This window comes from Procambarus clarkii, chromosome 49 (assembly GCF_040958095.1).
Source record: "Procambarus clarkii isolate CNS0578487 chromosome 49, FALCON_Pclarkii_2.0, whole genome shotgun sequence".
NCBI lineage: Eukaryota > Metazoa > Arthropoda > Malacostraca > Decapoda > Cambaridae > Procambarus > Procambarus clarkii.
The window spans coordinates 36,386,599-36,405,717 of NC_091198.1; the positions used below are offsets into that span (position 1 = coordinate 36,386,599).

The window sequence follows — 19,119 nt, forward strand, 5'->3', positions numbered from 1 at the left end:
AGGTTGTCACAATCACTGAGTCTTATACCGTCAGATGTAACTAGTTAGGTCATCTTCAATTATTTTTTTTTTTAAATAAGACTTTCCTCTCCAGTCACTTAAAGAAAAGTCAAAGTAATATTAAACTTTGCATAGACAGTATCGATTATCATATGCAAATCTTTTGCTAAATTTTAAAAGCCTAAGTTATCTTGCAACGATTTTAAATTTTTCTTAATTTATTTCTATCAACATTTTTGTATCATTGGAAACTAGGTAATGTTGCACTTGAGTGTTGTATCAACATGGTTTATATATACGGTAAACAAGACAGGTCTCAGGCCAGAGTCCTGAGGACCATTGACAACGTTTACCACTCGGATTTGTCTTACTGTTTCTGTTGAAAAAGTCATATCATATACCACTAGCAAGTTAATACCTCCAAACAATATGCCTCAGAGAATGAGTGAAAATAAAAGTGTTTAAATTGGTTAAACTTATATGTTGCTTTATTTCAGATAATGCATGTATTTACTTTAATACTTGCTGTACTGTACTATAAAAAATATAGTACAGTACTACTTACTGTATCAAAGGAGGTGTACATATTGCAGTTTCTTTACTAAAGTAATTGTACATTTAAGTGTGCAGAAGGACACTTGCTGTATTAAACTACTTGAACAGTAAGCTGCATACTGTATGAAATATCTTGTACAGTACGTTAATTACTGTAATAAAGTAAGTGCCCAAAAGCTAGGTACTGTATTAGAGCAAATTTACAAAAGAATACTAATAATACTAAAAAACATATATACAGTAAGCTGCTTAATGCATTATGGTAAATTGCAATAGGCAACTTACTGTATTTAGTTGTACATTAAGCAACTTAAAATATCAAAGATGTATATATGCTCCTGCTTAATCTTGAGGATAATAAGGTTAAGGCAGCCTAAAAGTCAGACAAAAATTCTCAATGCCTAAAATCCTTAATAAAATGTTACAATAACTAAGATCCCTTAACAAATAAAGAACCAAGACTAATAATAGTGATCCAATAAACAATAGTAAATAAAGTCATATTGATAATAAAGTGTAGAAAATGCTAATATATCAAGTTCATACCAAAACTTATTCATAAAATCAGCAAACAAATGCTTATTTATACCTTCCACTACAGACTGGAAGGCTGCTTATCTATACCTTCCACTACAGACTGGAAGGCTGCTTATCTATACCTTCCACTACAGACTGGAAGGCTGCTTATCTATCCCTTCCACTACAGACTGGAAGGCTGCTTATCTATACCTTCCACTATATTTATACTATTTCAGTACACATAAGGGGCATAACTGGCCAACCTCTCACAGTGTTCATGACAGAACACTCGAGATACCTGGATGATCAGGTATCCAGAGGATACCTGATCAACGAGGCTGTGAGTCATATGTCAGGCTGCGAGCAGCGGCGTCCAGTAGCCTGGTTGACCAGTCCAGCAATGAAGAGGCCGGGCCGCGGGGACGCTAAGCCCCGAAACAACCTCAAGGAAGGTATCTCCAGCATACTAAAACTCATTCATACCTCCAGCATACTAAAACTCATTCATACCTCCAGCATACTAAAACATATTCATGCCATCAGCATACCATATCTGTTCATATATCCAGTATAAACAAATTGTTTATATCATTAATATAACAAAACCCATCCATACCACTTGCGTACCAAAGTTCATTAATACTACAGCATAAAAACTCATTCTTACAATGGACACAAGAAATTTGTAGACCAGACCACACACTAGAAGGTGAAGGGACGACGACGTTTCGGTCCGTCCTGGACCATTCTCAAGTCGATTGTGACAATCGACTTGAGAATGGTCTGGTCAACATACTTTAGCCACGTTATTGTGACTCATCGCCGACACAAGAGATCCTTTAATCCACCATCATACACATTCATACCACCCACTTGTAGTCTACCAGTTGGTCGTTCTGGGGACCATGACCCCTGGTCTCCGACCATGTCTCCTGGCTGCTGGTCTGGTCACCGACCATGTCTCCTGGTCTGGTCACCGACCATGTCTCCTGGCTGCTGCTCTGGTCACCGACCATGTCTCCTGGTCTGGTCACCGACCAAGCCGCTATGGCTTGCTGGTCTGATCATCCAGGCTGTTAGACACGTCTGCTCACAGCCTAAAGTCACAGCCTGGTTGATCAAGTAACCTTTGGATATATTTATCATACAACCAACACACAAAAACTTATACAAACCACAAACATACACATGGTCTTGTTGTATGTCTTACTAAACCCAACTTGTGATAAAACTTTGATAAACCCGTCAGTGGTAAGAGTTCCAGCGAGGTCCTCGTATGTAGGAGGACATTGGTCTCAATGTTATGTACATCTGTAGATTACTGTACATCTACACATGTACATCTGTAGATTACTGTACATCTACACATGTACATCTGTAGATTACTGTACATCTACACATGTACATCTGTAGATTACTGTACATCTACACGTGTACATCAGTAGATTATTGTACATCTACACATGTACATCTGTAGATTACTGTACATCTACATATGTACATCTGTAGATTACTGTACATCTACACGTGTACATCTGTAGATTACTGTACATCTACACAGTACATCTGTAGATTACTGTGCCTCTACATCAGTAGATTACTGTACATATGTAGATTACTGTACATCTACACATGTGCATCTGTAGATTACTGTACATCTACACATATACATCTGTAGATTACTCTTCATCTACACAGTACATCTGTAGATTACTGTGCATCTACACGTGTACATCTATAGATTACTGTACATCTACACATGTACATCTGTAGATTACTGTACATCTACACATGTACATCTGTAGATTATTGTACATCTACACATGTACATCTGTAGATTACTGTACATCTACACATGTACATTTGTAGATTACTGTACATCTACACATGTACATCTAATACTTGATGAGATGTAATCATCTCATTGAGAGATGTACATCATAATCATTGTCATATAATGTACATCTACATTGGTCTCGTGAGGCAGGTCTCAACAACCAGCTCCTCGTAGATGTGTCCTTGTACATTATTGGTCTCGTGAGGCAGGTCTCAACAACCAGCTCTTCGTAGATGTGTCCTTGTACATTATTGGTCTCGTGAGGCAGGTCTCAACAACCAGCTCCTCGCCACGGCCAGTGACGCCGCTCCGGTGAAGTCCTCGCAGGAGTCTCTCCCCTCCCACACCTGTAGATGAGAGAGTACATTGAAGCCCACACCTGGCAACTCTCCACACCCACACTTGTAGATGAGAGGGAACATTGAAGCTCACACCTGGCAACTCTCCACACCCACACCTGTAGATGAGAGGGAACATTGAAGCTCACACCTGGCTACTCTCCCCTCCCACCCCTGTAGATGAGAGAGAACATTGCAGCCCACACCTGGCAACTCTCCACACCCACACCTGTAGATGAGAGGGAACATTGAAGCCCACACCTGGCAACTCTCCACACCCACACCTGTAGATGAGAGGGAACATTGCAGCCCACACCTGGCAACTCTCCACACCCACACCTGCAGATGAGAGGGAACATTGCAGCCCACACCTGGCAACTCTCCCCACCCACACCTGTAGACGAAAGGGAACACTGAAGCCCACCCCTGGCTACTCCCGACCCACACCTGCAGATGAAAGGGAACACTGAAGCCCACACCTGGCAACTCTCCACACCCACACCTGCAGATGAGAGGGAACACTGAAGCCCACACCTGGTTACTCCTCACACCCATCTCTTAAGGAGGAGGAGGAGGAGGGTAGTGGCACAGAGAAGGAGGAGGGTGGTGGTGCAGAGGAGAAGGAGGGTAGTGGTGCAGAGTAGGACGAGGGTAATGGTGCACAGGAGGAGGAGGGTAGTGGTGCAGAGGAGGAGAAGGGTAAAGATGCAGAGGAAGAGGAGGATAGTGGTGCACAGGAGGAGGAGGGTAGTGGTGCAGAGGAGGAGAAGGGTAATGGTGCAGAGGAGGAGGAGGGTTGTAATGGAGAGGAGGAGGAGGGTAGAGGTGCAGAGGAAGAGAAGGGTAGTGGTGCAGAGGAGGATGATTGTAGAGGTGCAGAGTAGGAGAAGGGTAGTGGTGCAGAGGAGGAGGAAGGTAGTGGTGTAGAGAAAGAGGAGGGTAGTGGTGCAGAGGAGGAGGAGGGTAGTGGTGCAGAGGAGGAGGAGGGTAGAGGTGCAGAGGAAGAGAAGGGTAGTGGTGCAGAGTAGGAGAAGGGTAGTGGTGCAGAGGATGAGAAGGGTAGTGGTGCAGAGTAGGAGAAGGGTAGTGGTGCAGAGGAGGAGGAAGGTAGTGGTGTAGAGGAGGAGGAGGGTAGTGGTGCAGAGGAGGAGGAGGGAAGTGGTGCAGAGGAGGAGGAGGGTAGAGGTGCAGAGGAAGAGAAGGGTAGTGGTGCAGAGTAGGAGAAGGGTAGTGGTGCAGAGGAGAAGGAGGGTAGTGGTGCAGAGGAGGAGGAGGGAAGTGGTACAAAGGAGGAGGTTAGTGGTGCAGAGGAGGAGGAGGGTAGAGGTGCAGAGGAAGAGAAGGGTAGTGGTGCAGAGGAGGAGAAGGGTAGTGGTGCAGAAGAGGAGGGTAGTGGTGCAGAGGAGGAGGAGGGTAGTGGTGCAGAGGAGGAGGAGGGTAGTGGTGCAGAGGAGGAGGGTAGTGGTGCAGAAGAGGAGGAGGAGGGTAGTGGCGCAAAGGGGGAGGAGGGTAGTGGTGCAGAGGAGGAGGGTAGTGGTGCAGAGGAGGGGGAGGGTAGTGGTGCAGAGTAGGAGGAGGGTAGTGGTGCAGAGGAGGAGGAGGAGGGTAGTGGTGCAGAGCAGGGTAGTGGTGCAGAGGAGGAGGGTAGTGGTGCAGAGGAGGAGGGTAGTGGTGCAGAGGAGGAGGGTAGTGGTGCAGAGGAGGAGGGGCTAGTGGTGCAGAGCAGGATGAGGGTAGTGGTGCAGAGCAGGAGGAGGGTAGTGTTGCAGAGGAGGAGGGTAGTGGTGCAGAGGAGGATGAGGGTAGTGGTGCAGAGCAGGAGGAGGGTAGTGGTGCGGAGGAGGAGGATGGTAGTGGTGCAGAGGAGGAGGAGGGCAGTGGTGCAGAGGAGTAGGAGGGTAGTGGTGCAGAGGAGGGGGAGGGTAGTGGTGCAGAGGAGGAGGAGGGTAGTGATGCAGAGGAAGAGGAGGATGGTGGTGCAGAGGAAGCTGAGGGTTTTTGGTGCAGAGGAGGAGGAGGAGGGTAGTGGTGCAGAGGAGGAGGAGGGTAGTGGGGCAGAGGAGGAGAAGGAGGGTAGTGGTGCAGAGAAAAAGGGTAGTGGTGTCGAGGAGGAGGGGGGCGAGTGGTGCGGAGGAGGAGGAGGGTAGTGGTGCAGAGGAGGAGGAGGGTAGTGGTGCAGAGGAGGAGGATGAGGGTAGTAGTGCAGAGGAGGAGGGGGCTAGTGGTGCGGAGGAGGAGGAGGGTAGTGGTGTAGAGGAGGAGGAGGGTAGTGGTGCAGAGGAGGACGAGGGTAGTGGTGCAGAGGAGGAGGAGGGGAGAGGTGCAGAGGATGAGAAGGGTAGTGGTGCAGAGTAGGAGAAGGGTAGTGGTGCAGAGGAGGAGGAGGGTAGTGGTGTAGAGGAAGAGGAGGGTAGTGGTGCAGAGTAGGAGGAGGGTAGTGGTGCAGAGGAGGAGGAGGGTAGTGGTGCAGAGGAGGAGGAGGGTAGTGGTGCAGAGGAGAAGGAGGTTAGAGGTGCAGAGGAAGAGAAGGGTAGTGGTGCAGAGTAGGAGAAGGGTAGTGGTGCAGAGGAGAAGGAGGGTAGTGGTGCAGAGGAAGAGGGTAGTGGTGCAGAGGAGGAGGAGGGTAGTGGTGCAGAGGAGGAGGAGGGTAGAGGTGCAGAGGAAGAGAAGGGTAGTGGTGCAGAGTAGGAGAAGGGTAGTGGTGCAGAGGAGAAGGAGGGTAGTGGTGCAGAGGAGGAGGAGGGTAGTGGTGCAGAGGAGGAGGAGGTTAGTGGTGCAGAGGAGGAGGAGAGTAGAGGTGCAGAGGAAGAGAAGGGTAGTGGTGCAGAGGAGGAGGAGGGTAGTGGTGCAGAAGAGAAGGGTAGTGGTGCAGAGGAGGAGGAGGGTAGTGGTGCAGAGGAGGAGGAGGGTAGTGGTGCAGAGGAGGAGGAGGGTTGTGGTGCAGAGGAGGATGAGAGTAGTGGTGCAGAGGAGGAGGGTATTGGTGCAGAGGAGGGAGAGGGTAGTGGTGCAGAGTAGGAGGAGGGTAGTGGTGCAGAGGAGGAGGAGAAGGGTAGTGGTGCAGAGGAGGAGGAGGAGGGTAGAGGTGCAGAAGAGGAGGAGGAGGAGGAGGAGGAGGAGGAGGAGGAGGAGGAGGAGGAGGAGGAGGAGGAGGGTAGTGGCGCAGAGGGGGAGGAGGGTAGGGGTGCAGAGGAGGAGGGTATTGGTGCAGAGGAGGGGGAGGGTAGTGGTGCAGAGTATGAGGAGGGTAGTGGTGCAGAGGAGGAGGAGGAGGGTAGTGGTGCAGAGGAGGGTAGTGGTGCAGAGGAGGAGGAGGGTAGTGGTGCAGAGGAGGAGGGTAGTGGTGCAGAGGAGGAGGGTAGTGGTGCAGAGGAGGAGGGTAGTGGTGCAGAGGAGGAGGAGGGTAGTGGTGCAGAGGAGGAGGGTAGTGGTGCAGAGGAGGAGGGTAGTGGTGCAGAGGTGGAGGGTAGTGGTGCAAAGGAGGAGGAGGGTAGTGGTTCAGAGGAGGAGGGTAGTGGTGCAGAAGAGAAGGGTAGTGGTGCAGAGGAGGAGGAGGGTAGTGGTGCAGAGGAGGAGGAGGGTAGTGGTGCAGAGGAGGAGGAGGGTAGTGTCACCACTCTCCACCACTGTCACACACCACTCTCCACCACTGCCACACACCACTCTCCACCACTGCCACACACCACTCTCCACCACTGTCACACACCACTCTCCACCACTGCCACACACCACTCTCCACCACTGCCACACACCACTCTCCACCACTGTCACACACCACTCTCCACCACTGCCACACACCACTCTCCACCACTGTCACACACCACTCTCCACCACTGTCACACACCACTCTCCACCACTGTCACACACCACTCTCCACCACTGTCACACACCACTCCCCACCACTGTCACACACCACTCCCCACCACTGTCACACACCACTCTCCACCACTGTCACACACCACTCTCCACCACTGTCACACACCACTCTCCACCACTGTCACACACCACTCTCCACCACTGTCACACACCACTCTCCACCACTGTCACACACCACTCTCCACCACTGTCACACACCACTCTCCACCACTGTCACACACCACTCTCCACCACTGTCACACACCACTCTCCACCACTGTCACACACCACTCCCCACCACTGTCACACACCACTCCCCACCACTGTCACACACCACTCTCCACCACTGTCACACACCACTCTCCACCACTGTCACACACCACTCTCCACCACTGTCACACACCACTCTCCACCACTGTCACACACCACTCCCCACCACTGTCACACACCACTCTCCACCACTGTCACACACCACTCTCCACCACTGCCACACACCACTCTCCACCACTGTCACACACCACTCCCCACCACTGTCACACACCACTCTCCACCACTGCCACACACCACTCTCCACCACTGTCACACACCACTCTCCACCACTGTCACACACCACTCTCCACCACTGTCACACACCACTCTCCACCACTGTCACACACCACTCTCCACCACTGTCACACACCACTCCCCACCACTGTCACACACCACTCCCCACCACTGTCACACACCACTCTCCACCACTGTCACACACCACTCTCCACCACTCCACCTTCCGTAATCTTCCTACTCCTACCTTAAACTTCCTTCTCGTTCCTGCCTTCCTTATTTTTCCTAATCCTTCTATGTTCTTCAACCATCAATATCCACTAACAACAACCAACAGCCACCACCAACACCTTCTCCTCCTCGATCTTCTCATTCTTCCTCCTCGACCTTCTCCTCTTTCTTCCTTGACCTTCTCCTTCCTCCTCGACCTTCCCCTTCCTCCTCGACCTCCTCCTTCCTCCTCGACCTTCTCCTTCCTCCTCGACCTTCTCCTCTTTCTTCCTTGACCTCCTCCTACATCCTCATTCTCCTCCTCCTTCCTCCTCGACCTTCTCCTTCCTCCTCGACCTACTCCTTCCCCCTCGACCTTCTCCTCTTTCTTCCTTGACCTCCTAATACCTCCTCATTTTCCTTCTCCTTCCTCCTCGACCTTCTCCTTCCTCCTCGACCTTTTCCTTCCCCCTCGACCTTCTCCTCTTTCTTCCTTGACCTTCTCCTTCCTCCTCGACCTGTAATGATCTGGGGCTCAGATCATTGGTTCTCCCTTCTCCCCTTTTTTCCCTCTCCTTCTCCCCTCCTTTCCTTCTCCCTCTCCCCTCCTTCCTTCTCCCCTCCCCTTAGCCGTCATTCGTCTCCTCTCCTCTTCCCCACCCCCCTGTCGCCCATTTGTCAGGGTCAAGAGGTTGACCTGAGGGTAGGGTGGTCTTGGATACCTTGGCTTCTCCCACTCAACTTCCCCCTCTCATCCCCTCTCTTTCCCTCTCATTCCCTCTCTTTCCCTCTCAGCAGCGGCCTTCCCCATACCAGGCAGAGTCAAATGTCCCTACTCGCTATCTTAGAGGAGACAGGCTTGAACATAATTTATCAGTTTTGTAAACATTGCTCGCAGGTGCCTGGGCTCCATAGACGCGCCTTGTCCCCCTCCTCTTAGCTGGGGAGAGCTGACTCAATCTTCAGGAATTCATGTAGCTTTCCACGGCAGATCAGTGAAGGTGATTGGCCTGAGATAAGGGCCAAGTCCTTATTGGCCCTAGAGAGCCAGACCTCAGGCCTACGTGTTAAATGGTTGGCCATTGCCAAAATAATGGGTGGAGCCCTGGGGCTGTATTAGATGGTGGGAGGAGTAATCCTTCCCAGCAATAAGTTGGAAAAACTAAATTTCATCAGTGTGTCTTGGGAGTGTATTAGGAACAGGGCCGCAAGCCCGTATCCTCGGGACTGAGGGCAGCCATCAACATCGTGGCCGTAGTGCGGGTGTTTAAGGTAGAGTAGCACTTGAGTTTTGTGTCCTCGGTAAATATCCATTGTGCCTCTAGGGAAATAGAATAGGTTATGTGTTCAAATTGTCTTAATTTACATGTTTCATAAAATAAATTGTATAGCTTGTCCAGTGGTATTCACTTAACTCCCCTTTGATATATTTTGCTACTTTGTCATTTTTTAGGTGTTGTATTGGAAGCCCCCCAGGTTCTCCTAACAATTAATCGATACTAAAGTTGCCCTTGGATTTAAATTAGTAACGTAAATTACACAAACTAATTTTCCAAAATTTATTACTGAAATTCATACTACCCGGAGTCCCATGGTTACTGATTCCTTGCCTTCCTGGGGGATCGGTAATAAGACACATTCAGGTATGGTTGGTCGGGAAGGTGGTGGCAGTGCTTTAATGGTTTTTATTTTATAATTAGTAATAAGCGAATAACCCTTGTCCTTGGTGTATCTTCCTCATTTAATATTTCTCTTATATACGTGGCAGTCCAGTGAGGGGTCATGCTGGACTGTAACAGTCTTAAGCTGGGGTATTGAGTGAAGAGAGACAGAGATGTACAACAGAGAGCGTATATTACGATCACGAGAGATAACAAGATAACAGGATTAATACTGGGGAACATCGGGTTATTACAATAGAGGCCGCGGTTATTACGGCAGGGTAAGCGGTCATTACAGACCTTCTCCTTCCTCCTTGACCTTCTCCTTCCTCCTCGACCTCCTCCTTACTCCTCCTCCTTCCTCCTCGACCTCCTCCTCTAACTACAACAACCAACCACCATTACTATCAGTGCTCAACTGCAGGCCATTCTGGCGTGTTTGGAGGAAGTACGTCATGACGACAAAGATGTTTTTGTATTTGTTGATAGCCGAGGAGCAGTTGAGTCCTTAAACAGTCGAAATCCAGTCTTCGTGTCCATAGTTGAGGAGTGTAAGAAAAGGATAAATGAGATACAGCTGAAAGGTCACAATGTGAAATTCATGTGGATTCCATCTCATGTTGGAATAGTGCTCAACGAGGTGGCGGATGACTTGGCCAAACGTGCCACATTAAAACCACAAGTTGATATCGAATGTGAATTCACAATGAGACAAATAAGAAGCAAAATCAGAAATATTCAGCCACAGGCAGAAGTGGCGAGGAGAGGTATAATGTATGAGGGAAGCCAAACCATGCAACACTACATGTGTGTGAGTCAAAACACCCATTTCACTTATGGTAAAAGGAGAAATGCTTGGAGTGACTGTGCACATGCGGCTCAGGCTTGGGTACAAATATTACTGGGAATATGGGATAGGTGTTCATGATAATGACACGAAGTGTAAACTATGTGGTATGTTAATGTCTCACACCCTTGCCCATTATGTTCTTGATTGTCCGTTGATTAATGTATATAGAAACATTTAGATAAGGACTGTTCCTGAACAAATAGCCTGGATGTGTCAAACGGAAAGGTTGATGATATTCTGGAGATATAAGAATTTTGCACCAAGACTGTAATCGTTTGTTGAATTATCTGCATGTCTTTTGCAAATTTCCGGTACAGTATACCTAAGTCATAAAAGTACTTGTGTGTACGTCTGATGCCATACTACTTGTGTAAAGGTGGAAATGTATATGTTTATCTCTCAGAATGTTCGGTAATATGTTTATTGTTTGTGATGTGTGTCTATATATGTATGAACACGTTGTACTGAACGGGGTGAGAATAGCTTGAGCTACCTCATCCTTTTGTGAGTATTTTACCTCAATAAACTTATTTCAACTTCAATTTCAACTACTATCAATAACCCTAACCATTAATAACCACTGCCATCAACCTAAACAATCATCAACCACCTCAATCATCAACTACCACAACAATCAACCACCACTACCACCAACAACAATCAAACACCACTACTGCCAAATATAGTCAACCACTACTACCACAAAATACAACAATCAACCACCAATATCACAAACCTCAACAACTACCAGTGCAGTCAACCACAAACGACCACAACCACCATCTACCACTGCCCTCAACCACTACTATCAATAACCACTATCATTAACCACAACTATCAACCACCAACAACCATAAACCACCACCAACAACCTCAACAATCAACCACCACTACCACCAACAATCAACCACCACTACCACCAAACAACACAATAAACCACCACCCACGCAAACTATAACCAACAATCGCCACTACATAAAGTACAACAATCAACCACTACCATCACGAACCCCAACAACCACCACTGCAATTAACCCCCCAACCACACCCATCAACCACCACAACAATCAACCACCACAACAATCAACCACCACAACAATCACCCACCACAACAATCACCCACCACAACAATCAACCACCACAATAATCAACCACCAAAACCATCATCCATCACAACAATCAACCACCACAATAATCATCCACCACAACCATCAACCACCACAACAATCAACCACCACAACCGTCAACCACCACAACCATCAACCACCACAACTATCAACCACCACAACCGTCAACCACCACAACCATCAACCACCACAACCATCAACCACCACAACCGTCAACCACAACCATCAACCACCACAACCATCAACCACCACAACCATCAACCACCACAACCATCAACCACCACAACCATCAACCACCACAACAATCAACCACCTCAACCATCAACCACCACAACTATCAACCACCACAACTATCAACAAACACTACCATCATCCACCGCAACCATCAACCACAACTATTAACCACCACTAGAACCCACCACTACCACCAACAATAAACATCACCCACCACTGCCACCAATCACAACCTACCACCACAGCCACCAACCACAACCCAGCAACAATTCCACCACCACTACCATGGATTCTCCATTAAGTGAAAGTAATGAATAAAATATTTTTAACCTGCCTTTTATTATGCTTCAGTTTTATTTCTAGTATATGTAAAAATATATTTTTAAAATATTTCTACATTTTTTAAATATATTCCATCAATCAGGAAAACGATTTTTATGCAACATTTAAGGTTGCGACACGGTCTCAAAATTGTTTAGCCAAAGTTGTGCAGTAAGTTGTGGCAACTTATTTACAACCACACAATACCGTAGCTAATACATGAAAACAAACGTTGTCACACCTGGCTACTCTCCCGACCCACACCTGTAGATGAGAGGGAACACGGAAGCCCACACCTGGCTACTCTTCCGACCCACACCTGCACATGAGAGGGAACACGGAAGCCCACACCTGGCTACTTTCCCAACCCACACCTGCACATGAGAGGGAACACTAAAGTCCACACCTGGCTACTCTCCCCACCCACACCTGTCTATGTCACACACTCATGCCAAAGAAAACTTATATCAAGTAAATCTAGCTTGTATTAAGCAAGACAATGTTGGGCTAAATATTGATCAGTGTTATCGTATAAGCAGTGAAGCTTGCTTAATGAATATTCTTGGACGCTAAACGGTGCTCAAAGTTACTCAAGAAGCCTTATAAGTTCTCTAATTCATGACTTTTAATGTAAAAATATTTTTGAAACCACTGGAAGCACTGTGAATTAAACAACTGAGTTACAGATATTCACGTGTTAAGATGTAGTCAATACGTACTGGTGAGACGCGTGTTAAGGAAGCACAGGCGACTATACCGTCCTCTTGAGGGAGGATACAGCTGAGCCGCCAGGCGGCAGCACCAGTCTATGGCGGGGTCGTCATCAGTGAGGTCCCGCAAGATGGTCAGGGTGAGCTCCCTTCCCTGGTACGGCAGACTGCCCAGTGTGTCCGGGTCCACGTAGCCCGTGGCGTCCAGGGTTTCCGGGTCCCCGTAGCCCGTGGCGTCCAGGGTGTCCGGGTCCCCGTAGCCCGTGGCGTCCAGGGTGTCCGGGTCCACGTAGCCCGTGGCGTCCAGGGTGTCCGGGTCCACGTAGCCCGTGGCGTCCAGGATAATGCCTGAAGACATACACTGAGATACAGTCACTGTCGTTACTGGTTTGTTCTAAGATATAACAAGAAGACATACTGAGCCATCCACTCACCTTACTGCTGGGTTTATTACCTGATGACAAGTCCGTATTTTGGACAGTATTAATAGCATCTAAACTATGTATTAATAGCTTTTAAAAGCCACGGTCAAGGTCATCTGTATCAATTGTCAAGGTCACAGTCAAGGTTATCTATATCAATGGTCAAGGTCATCTGTAGCAATTGTCAAGGTCATCTGTATCAATTGTCAAGGTCACAGTCAAGGTTACCTGTATCAATTGTCAAGGTCATCGGCATCAATGGTCAAGGTCATCTGTGTCAAGGTCATCTGTATCAATTGTCAAGGTTATCTGTATCAATTCTCAAGGTCATCTGTATCAATGGTCAAGGTCATCTGTATCAATGGTCAAGGTCACAGTCATGGTCATCTTTATCAATGGTCAAGGTCTCATTAGAAGGTCATATAAACTAAGTCAAGGTCACAGTGAAAGGTCATCTGGACCAAGTATCAAGGTCACAGGGATAGATGGGTCACCTGAATTAAGGATCAAAGTTACGGAAGGTCTAATTAACCAAGGGATCAAGGTCACAGTGGAAGGTCTTCTTGCACAGGAATTAGGTCACAGTGAAAGGTCATCTTGCACAGGAATTAGGTCACAGTGAAAGTTCATCTTAAACAGGAATTATGTCAGTGTGAAAGGTCATCTTGAACAGGAATTAGGTCACAGTGAAAGGTCATCTTAAACAGGAATTAGGTCACAGTGAAAGGTCATCTTAAACAGGAATTAGGTCACAGTGGAAGGTCATCTTGGACAGGAATTAGGTTACACTGAAAGGTCATCTTAAACAGGAATTAGGTCAGTGTGAAAGGTCATGTTGAATAGGAATTAGGTCACAGTGAAAGGTCATCTTGAACAGGATTTAGGTCACAGTGAAATGTCATCTTGAACAGGAATTAGGTCACAGTGAAAGGTCATCTTGAACAGGAATTAGGTCACAGTAAAAGGTCATCTTCAACAGGAATTAGGTCACAGTGAAACGTCATCTTGAACAGCATTTAGGTCACAGTAAAAGGTCATCTTGAACAAGAATTAGGTCACAGTGAAAGGTCATCTTGAACAGGAATTAGGTCACAGTGAAAGGTTATCTTGAACAGGAATTAGGTCACAGTGAAAGGTCATCCTGAACAAGAATTAGGTCACAGTGAAAGGAGATCTGTACCACGAGTCAAAGTCAAAGTGGTAAGTCATCTGAACCAAAAGTATGGCGTCGCTAAATACTTCATGAAATTATTTATGCACAAGAATATATACAGCAGCGGAATGTTTCGAAAATTTATTATTCATGGAGTAGTCGCCCTTAATAAGTCTATATTTGTAATCAAAGTAGAAGGTTTGTCACCCTTAAGGTGACTATAATTGTAAACAATATAAGGTGTTTGTCACCCTTAAGGTGACTATATTTGTAAACAATATAAGGTGTTTGTCACCCTTAAGGTGACTATATTTGTAAACAATATAAGGTGTTTGTCACCCTTAAGGTGACTATATTTGTAAACAATATAAGGTGTTTGTCGCTCTTAAGGTGACTATATTTGTAAACAATATAAGGTGTTTGTCGCTCTTAAGGTGACTATATTTGTAAACAATATAAGGTGTTTGTCACCCTTAAGGTGACTATATTTGTAAACAATATAAGGTGTTTGTCGCTCTTAAGGTGACTATATTTGTAAACAATGTAAGGTGTTTGTCAACCTTAAGGTGACTATATTTGTAAGCAATATAAGGTGTTTGACAACCTTAAGGTGACTATATTTGTAAACAATATCAGGTGTTTGTCGTCCATAAGATGAATATATTTGTAAACAATATAAGGTGTTTGTCTCCCTTAAGGTGTTATGTTTGTAAACAATATAAGGAATCTTTCGTCCATAAGGTTGTAAACATATATGTAAACAATGTAAATCTGAATTACTATATTAAACATGACGAATGAAGCCCCTTGCGTAATTTTGGTATTAATAAATAACCCTAAAAATTGTGGTGGAAAATATGAATATTTACCAAGATCCTGCAGGTGAGGAAGGTGAGGCTGGTGACGGATGAGGACGGTCAGTTGCTGTAGTGTGAGGTACAGGGTGAGGCTCCGGAGGGTGTGAGGCAGGAAAGGTATGGCTGCCTCAGACAGCCTGCCAACAAACTTCTCTAAGGTACACTTACTGCCGGGGGCTGTCAGCCTCTCCAAACATTGTTTTGATATAACACACTCTCTTTGCTGTATAAACTATAGTCAAGATCTAAGGATATGGTTACCTTCATTTTTGCCAGCACTGACAGTGTAGACAGGCGCTGCTTTAGTTGGGATGTATCGTATATGATTAGGTAAATGTTCTTAGGTGTCACCTTCTTGAAACAAGCGGCAGGACAACCCACGAGACAACACTCAATATTACCCACTCTTGTTCTGTACGCAGCTTCTCACACACGGCTTGGATGACGCGCTCACTCCCGCGGGACTCTGCTACATGCTTCAACAGCTCGTCAGGCTTATGTGTAACCATCTTGCACAGGTCAATTATGTGAGTAATGAACCTGTGCTCTACTCCCCGGGCACACAGCACCCCGGTAGTGCTGACTAAAATGTTCTGCCATCTGGGGCGCTCTCTAAACTCTTGTAGCACGGCGCTATTATCAAACTTTGACTCTCTCAGGTGATCTCCCAAGGAGCGTTTTTCCTTACGTACAACATCCACCAAGAGGTCAATGATTATAGACCTTTCCCCTGACACACGGTGTGATGCTGGATCACCTCGGTCTTGCTCAGCCTTCAACAAGAGAGCAACCAGCCCCCTGCTGGCACAATACTCCTGGTACCTGGCGTGAAAATAGCCAAACACCCACACCACATTGAGGCCCCGACGGTAGCTGGTTCTTGTGAAATAGTTGGACAAGACCTCCTCCTGCGGCAGTCCCATAGTGTCACACTTCTCCCTAATCTCCGCTTCTGTCTCCGGCCAAAGGTCGTACTCCTTCCTCTGGATCCCTCTTAAACTAATCTCTTCTAAGAACCTCAAAAACTTTTTCACATTTTCGTCACATTTTCCTTTGGGTTCGGTCACGTGTTTGTCTGTGAGTCTGGACACTAATTTGTTGGTTATGAAGTGATGAATCTTCTCGTAGACTTGAGTGTTTGTGGTGAGGTTGTTAAATTCTTCTGGAGCCTCGACACACAGCAGCGCCAACAAGGTCAAGGTGAGTGGAGTGTTGAGGTACTCACCCAGGAACTGACTCATCTGCTCCAGCCGCTGGGTAAACCTCCCTGTGATGACACTCCGTTGGCACTCTTCCTCAACGAACACCTTGATGGTTCTCTCGGCGAACTCCACGCGACGTTCTGGAGTGATGCCCAAGACGAGGATGTTGCAGCGAGGTCTGGTGTGTGGGACGAGCTGTGACAGTTGTTGGTCCCACCCCGGCCGTGTGGTTATCACCAACCTCACATCCTTGCCAGGCAGGTGCAACAGCTCCTCCACCAGCCTTCCTGAATGGTCGTTGACCTCGTCGTAGCCGTCAATCAGGACTAATATATTTAAGCTCAAGATTATCTCCTTAAACAGCTGGAAGTCGGCACCAGAATCACTAAGTGTTTGAGGCAGCAACTGGCGGAGGAGACCATCGAAGGTATTAAGATGTGAGTCCCTGCACTGTACATAGAAAACGAGGTCCACAGTGCCCAGGAGACGTATGGAAGCAGGGTCCTCTACCCACTTCTCGAGGATGAGCTTGAGTAAAGTTGTCTTGCCCATACCACCTTCCCCCGTCAGGAGGACACATTGAGGGACTCTTCCGTCCTCTCGTCTCATACTCAAGATGTCTTCATAGTTAACATCCTGACCCTTGGCAGCGTGGAAGGGTCTTGTGCTATCCTGACCCTTGGCAGCGTGGGAGGGTCTTGCCCCTATGACAGGATCTTCAAGGAGTCGCAGTCGTGTAAAAGCAAGACTTGGGTTGTAGTTAATGTTGAGGAGGAGCCAGGGTGCGGGAACAATCTGGTACTGCAGTTTATACCCGTCAGTTAGCTCCTGCTTGCTCATCTGTTTAACCTCTTCTGTGATGTGGCTTCTGAACATCTTAATCTCCTGGCGGAGCTGAGGCAAGTACGCCACATCTGAGGGATCCAGCGGCTCTCTGACCTTCTCTAGCAGACCACCAATATACTTGGTGACATCTCTGGTCACGTGGTCCACATCCTGGCTGTTTGTCCCACACCGGACGCCGGCCTCAGCCAGCATCTTAGCCAATAAGTCACTGAGCTCCGTCAGTGTTGACGTAAGATCTTGCTCTGACATTCCCACATTATCATGGGCCAACGTGTTTCGGTGTTGCTTCAGGCTGTAAATGAGGTGTTCAAGTGATGGTCCCTGAGGCCCTGGAGTGGTCCACGTGGGGTCATTCATCTCAGCCAGACCACACACACGTTGCAGGAGTTTATACAACAGGGTGATGTCAAAAGTAGCCGCGTCAGAGGAAGCTTCGAGTTTATCCCTCTGTTGAGCATCGAAGACACGCCTGTACTGAGCATTGGTGTACCCCAAGTCCTGAGTGAGGTAAGTCACTACTGGGAAGGTGCCCCGGTACGACCACATAAACACACTTGCTAGCGCGTCTCGTCCTGCCTTAGTCACAGCCAGTCCATACCGCAGTCTGTTCACATCTTCCGGTTGGATAACAGGACTCGAGGCCGCCATATTAGGCCGTATGATTCTCACCTCACACAACTGTTGTCAAGTTTCACACACAAGCAGTAAATGTCCCACGCTGGTTTTGTTATTATATTATGTTTAAAAACATAACATTGTTTCCCACTGTCGGAGACGGGCAGCTTGTTAGGCTTGTGTAGGCCTTCCTAAGCCAACGACAGACCTTCCTCAGGATGCATCCCTCATCAGTTAAGTAATTTCCAGGTTAATATTTACTGCTAGGTGAACAGAGGTATCAGGAGGCTGAGCATCTCACACTGCCAGGGAATCAAACTCGGATCTAATCGGTGATGATCCGACTGCATTAACCACAATACAGTCACTTAATTGACCAAAAATATAAGTGATTTCCAAATAAACCAAATTTTACAAAATGTGTTCACATGTTAATGCAATATTCGGTTCCAGCTTTATTTGTTATTTTCAATTTGTTCTTTAACTAGTTAATTTCTTCTGTCTTTATACTCTTCAGAATTCTGTCATCTGGAAGAACAATTTAACGTTATTAAAACAAGATGTTAGTGTTAAACATTGGGTCAGAAATACATTTTTGAGATCACTAAAACAAATAAAATTCCAAAGTCTGCCTCCTGCAATTTGTTTTATTTTATAACTTAAAACTTGTCAATATTTTGACCTAACTCCTGTGATCATTGTGGTGTTGGCTTCTGGTTTAGGTAGAGTAATGGTGCTCATTTTCTCACACAGAAATATACGGTGTAGCATTTAGTAATGTTATTCTCTGCCTTTATCTTGCTCTTGTAAGGACCTATTTAGATTATGCAGTTCAGTTTGGTCAACATACAATATACTGGACATAATTTAACTTGAACCCGTAAAGAGAAGAATGACAAAGTTGATCTCAGGAATTAGAAATCTCCCTTATTAAGAGAGATTAAGGAAGCTATGTTTACACATTCTTCGGAAAGTATAGTTGATATTATTGATGTTGTCAAAAGGATGAAAAGTTATATCGAAGGTAGTAATAATAATTTGTTAACTGCATCAACACAAAATAGAACAAGAAATGATAAATCTGTATCAATAAAAATAATGTCTGCTTCTTTGTCTATGCGAGCTACAAGACCCTACTCAGGGAGCTAGCCTCACCTAATTTCTAACAGTAATTCCTGCTGGGTATGTGCCCAACAGGGAATGGCATATATGTAGGGAGTACAACTTTAAAGAGTACCAAAGCTACCCCCCTACCACGAACTTT

The 19,119-nt window shown here is 46.6% G+C and overlaps 1 protein-coding gene across 1 annotated transcript; it reads right to left on the reverse strand.

The window, feature by feature from the left end:
• Nucleotides 1–466: 466 nt before the first annotated feature.
• Nucleotides 467–18,384, reverse strand: LOC138351374 (uncharacterized). Its single transcript, XM_069303183.1, has 3 exons — nt 15,205–18,384; nt 12,770–13,108; nt 467–3,258 (listed from the first exon to the last, which is right to left on the reverse strand). Exon 1 carries the CDS (start codon nt 17,886–17,888, stop codon nt 15,540–15,542), a length of 2,349 nt encoding a protein of 782 aa, XP_069159284.1. The 5' UTR covers nt 17,889–18,384; the 3' UTR covers nt 467–3,258; nt 12,770–13,108; nt 15,205–15,539.
• Nucleotides 18,385–19,119: the final 735 nt, after the last annotated feature.

Excerpts from the sequence above, each read along its gene's own strand:
- LOC138351374 (XM_069303183.1), bottom strand. The coding sequence starts at position 17,888 with ATGGCGGCCTCGAGTCCTGTTATCCAACCGGAAGATGTGAACAGACTG.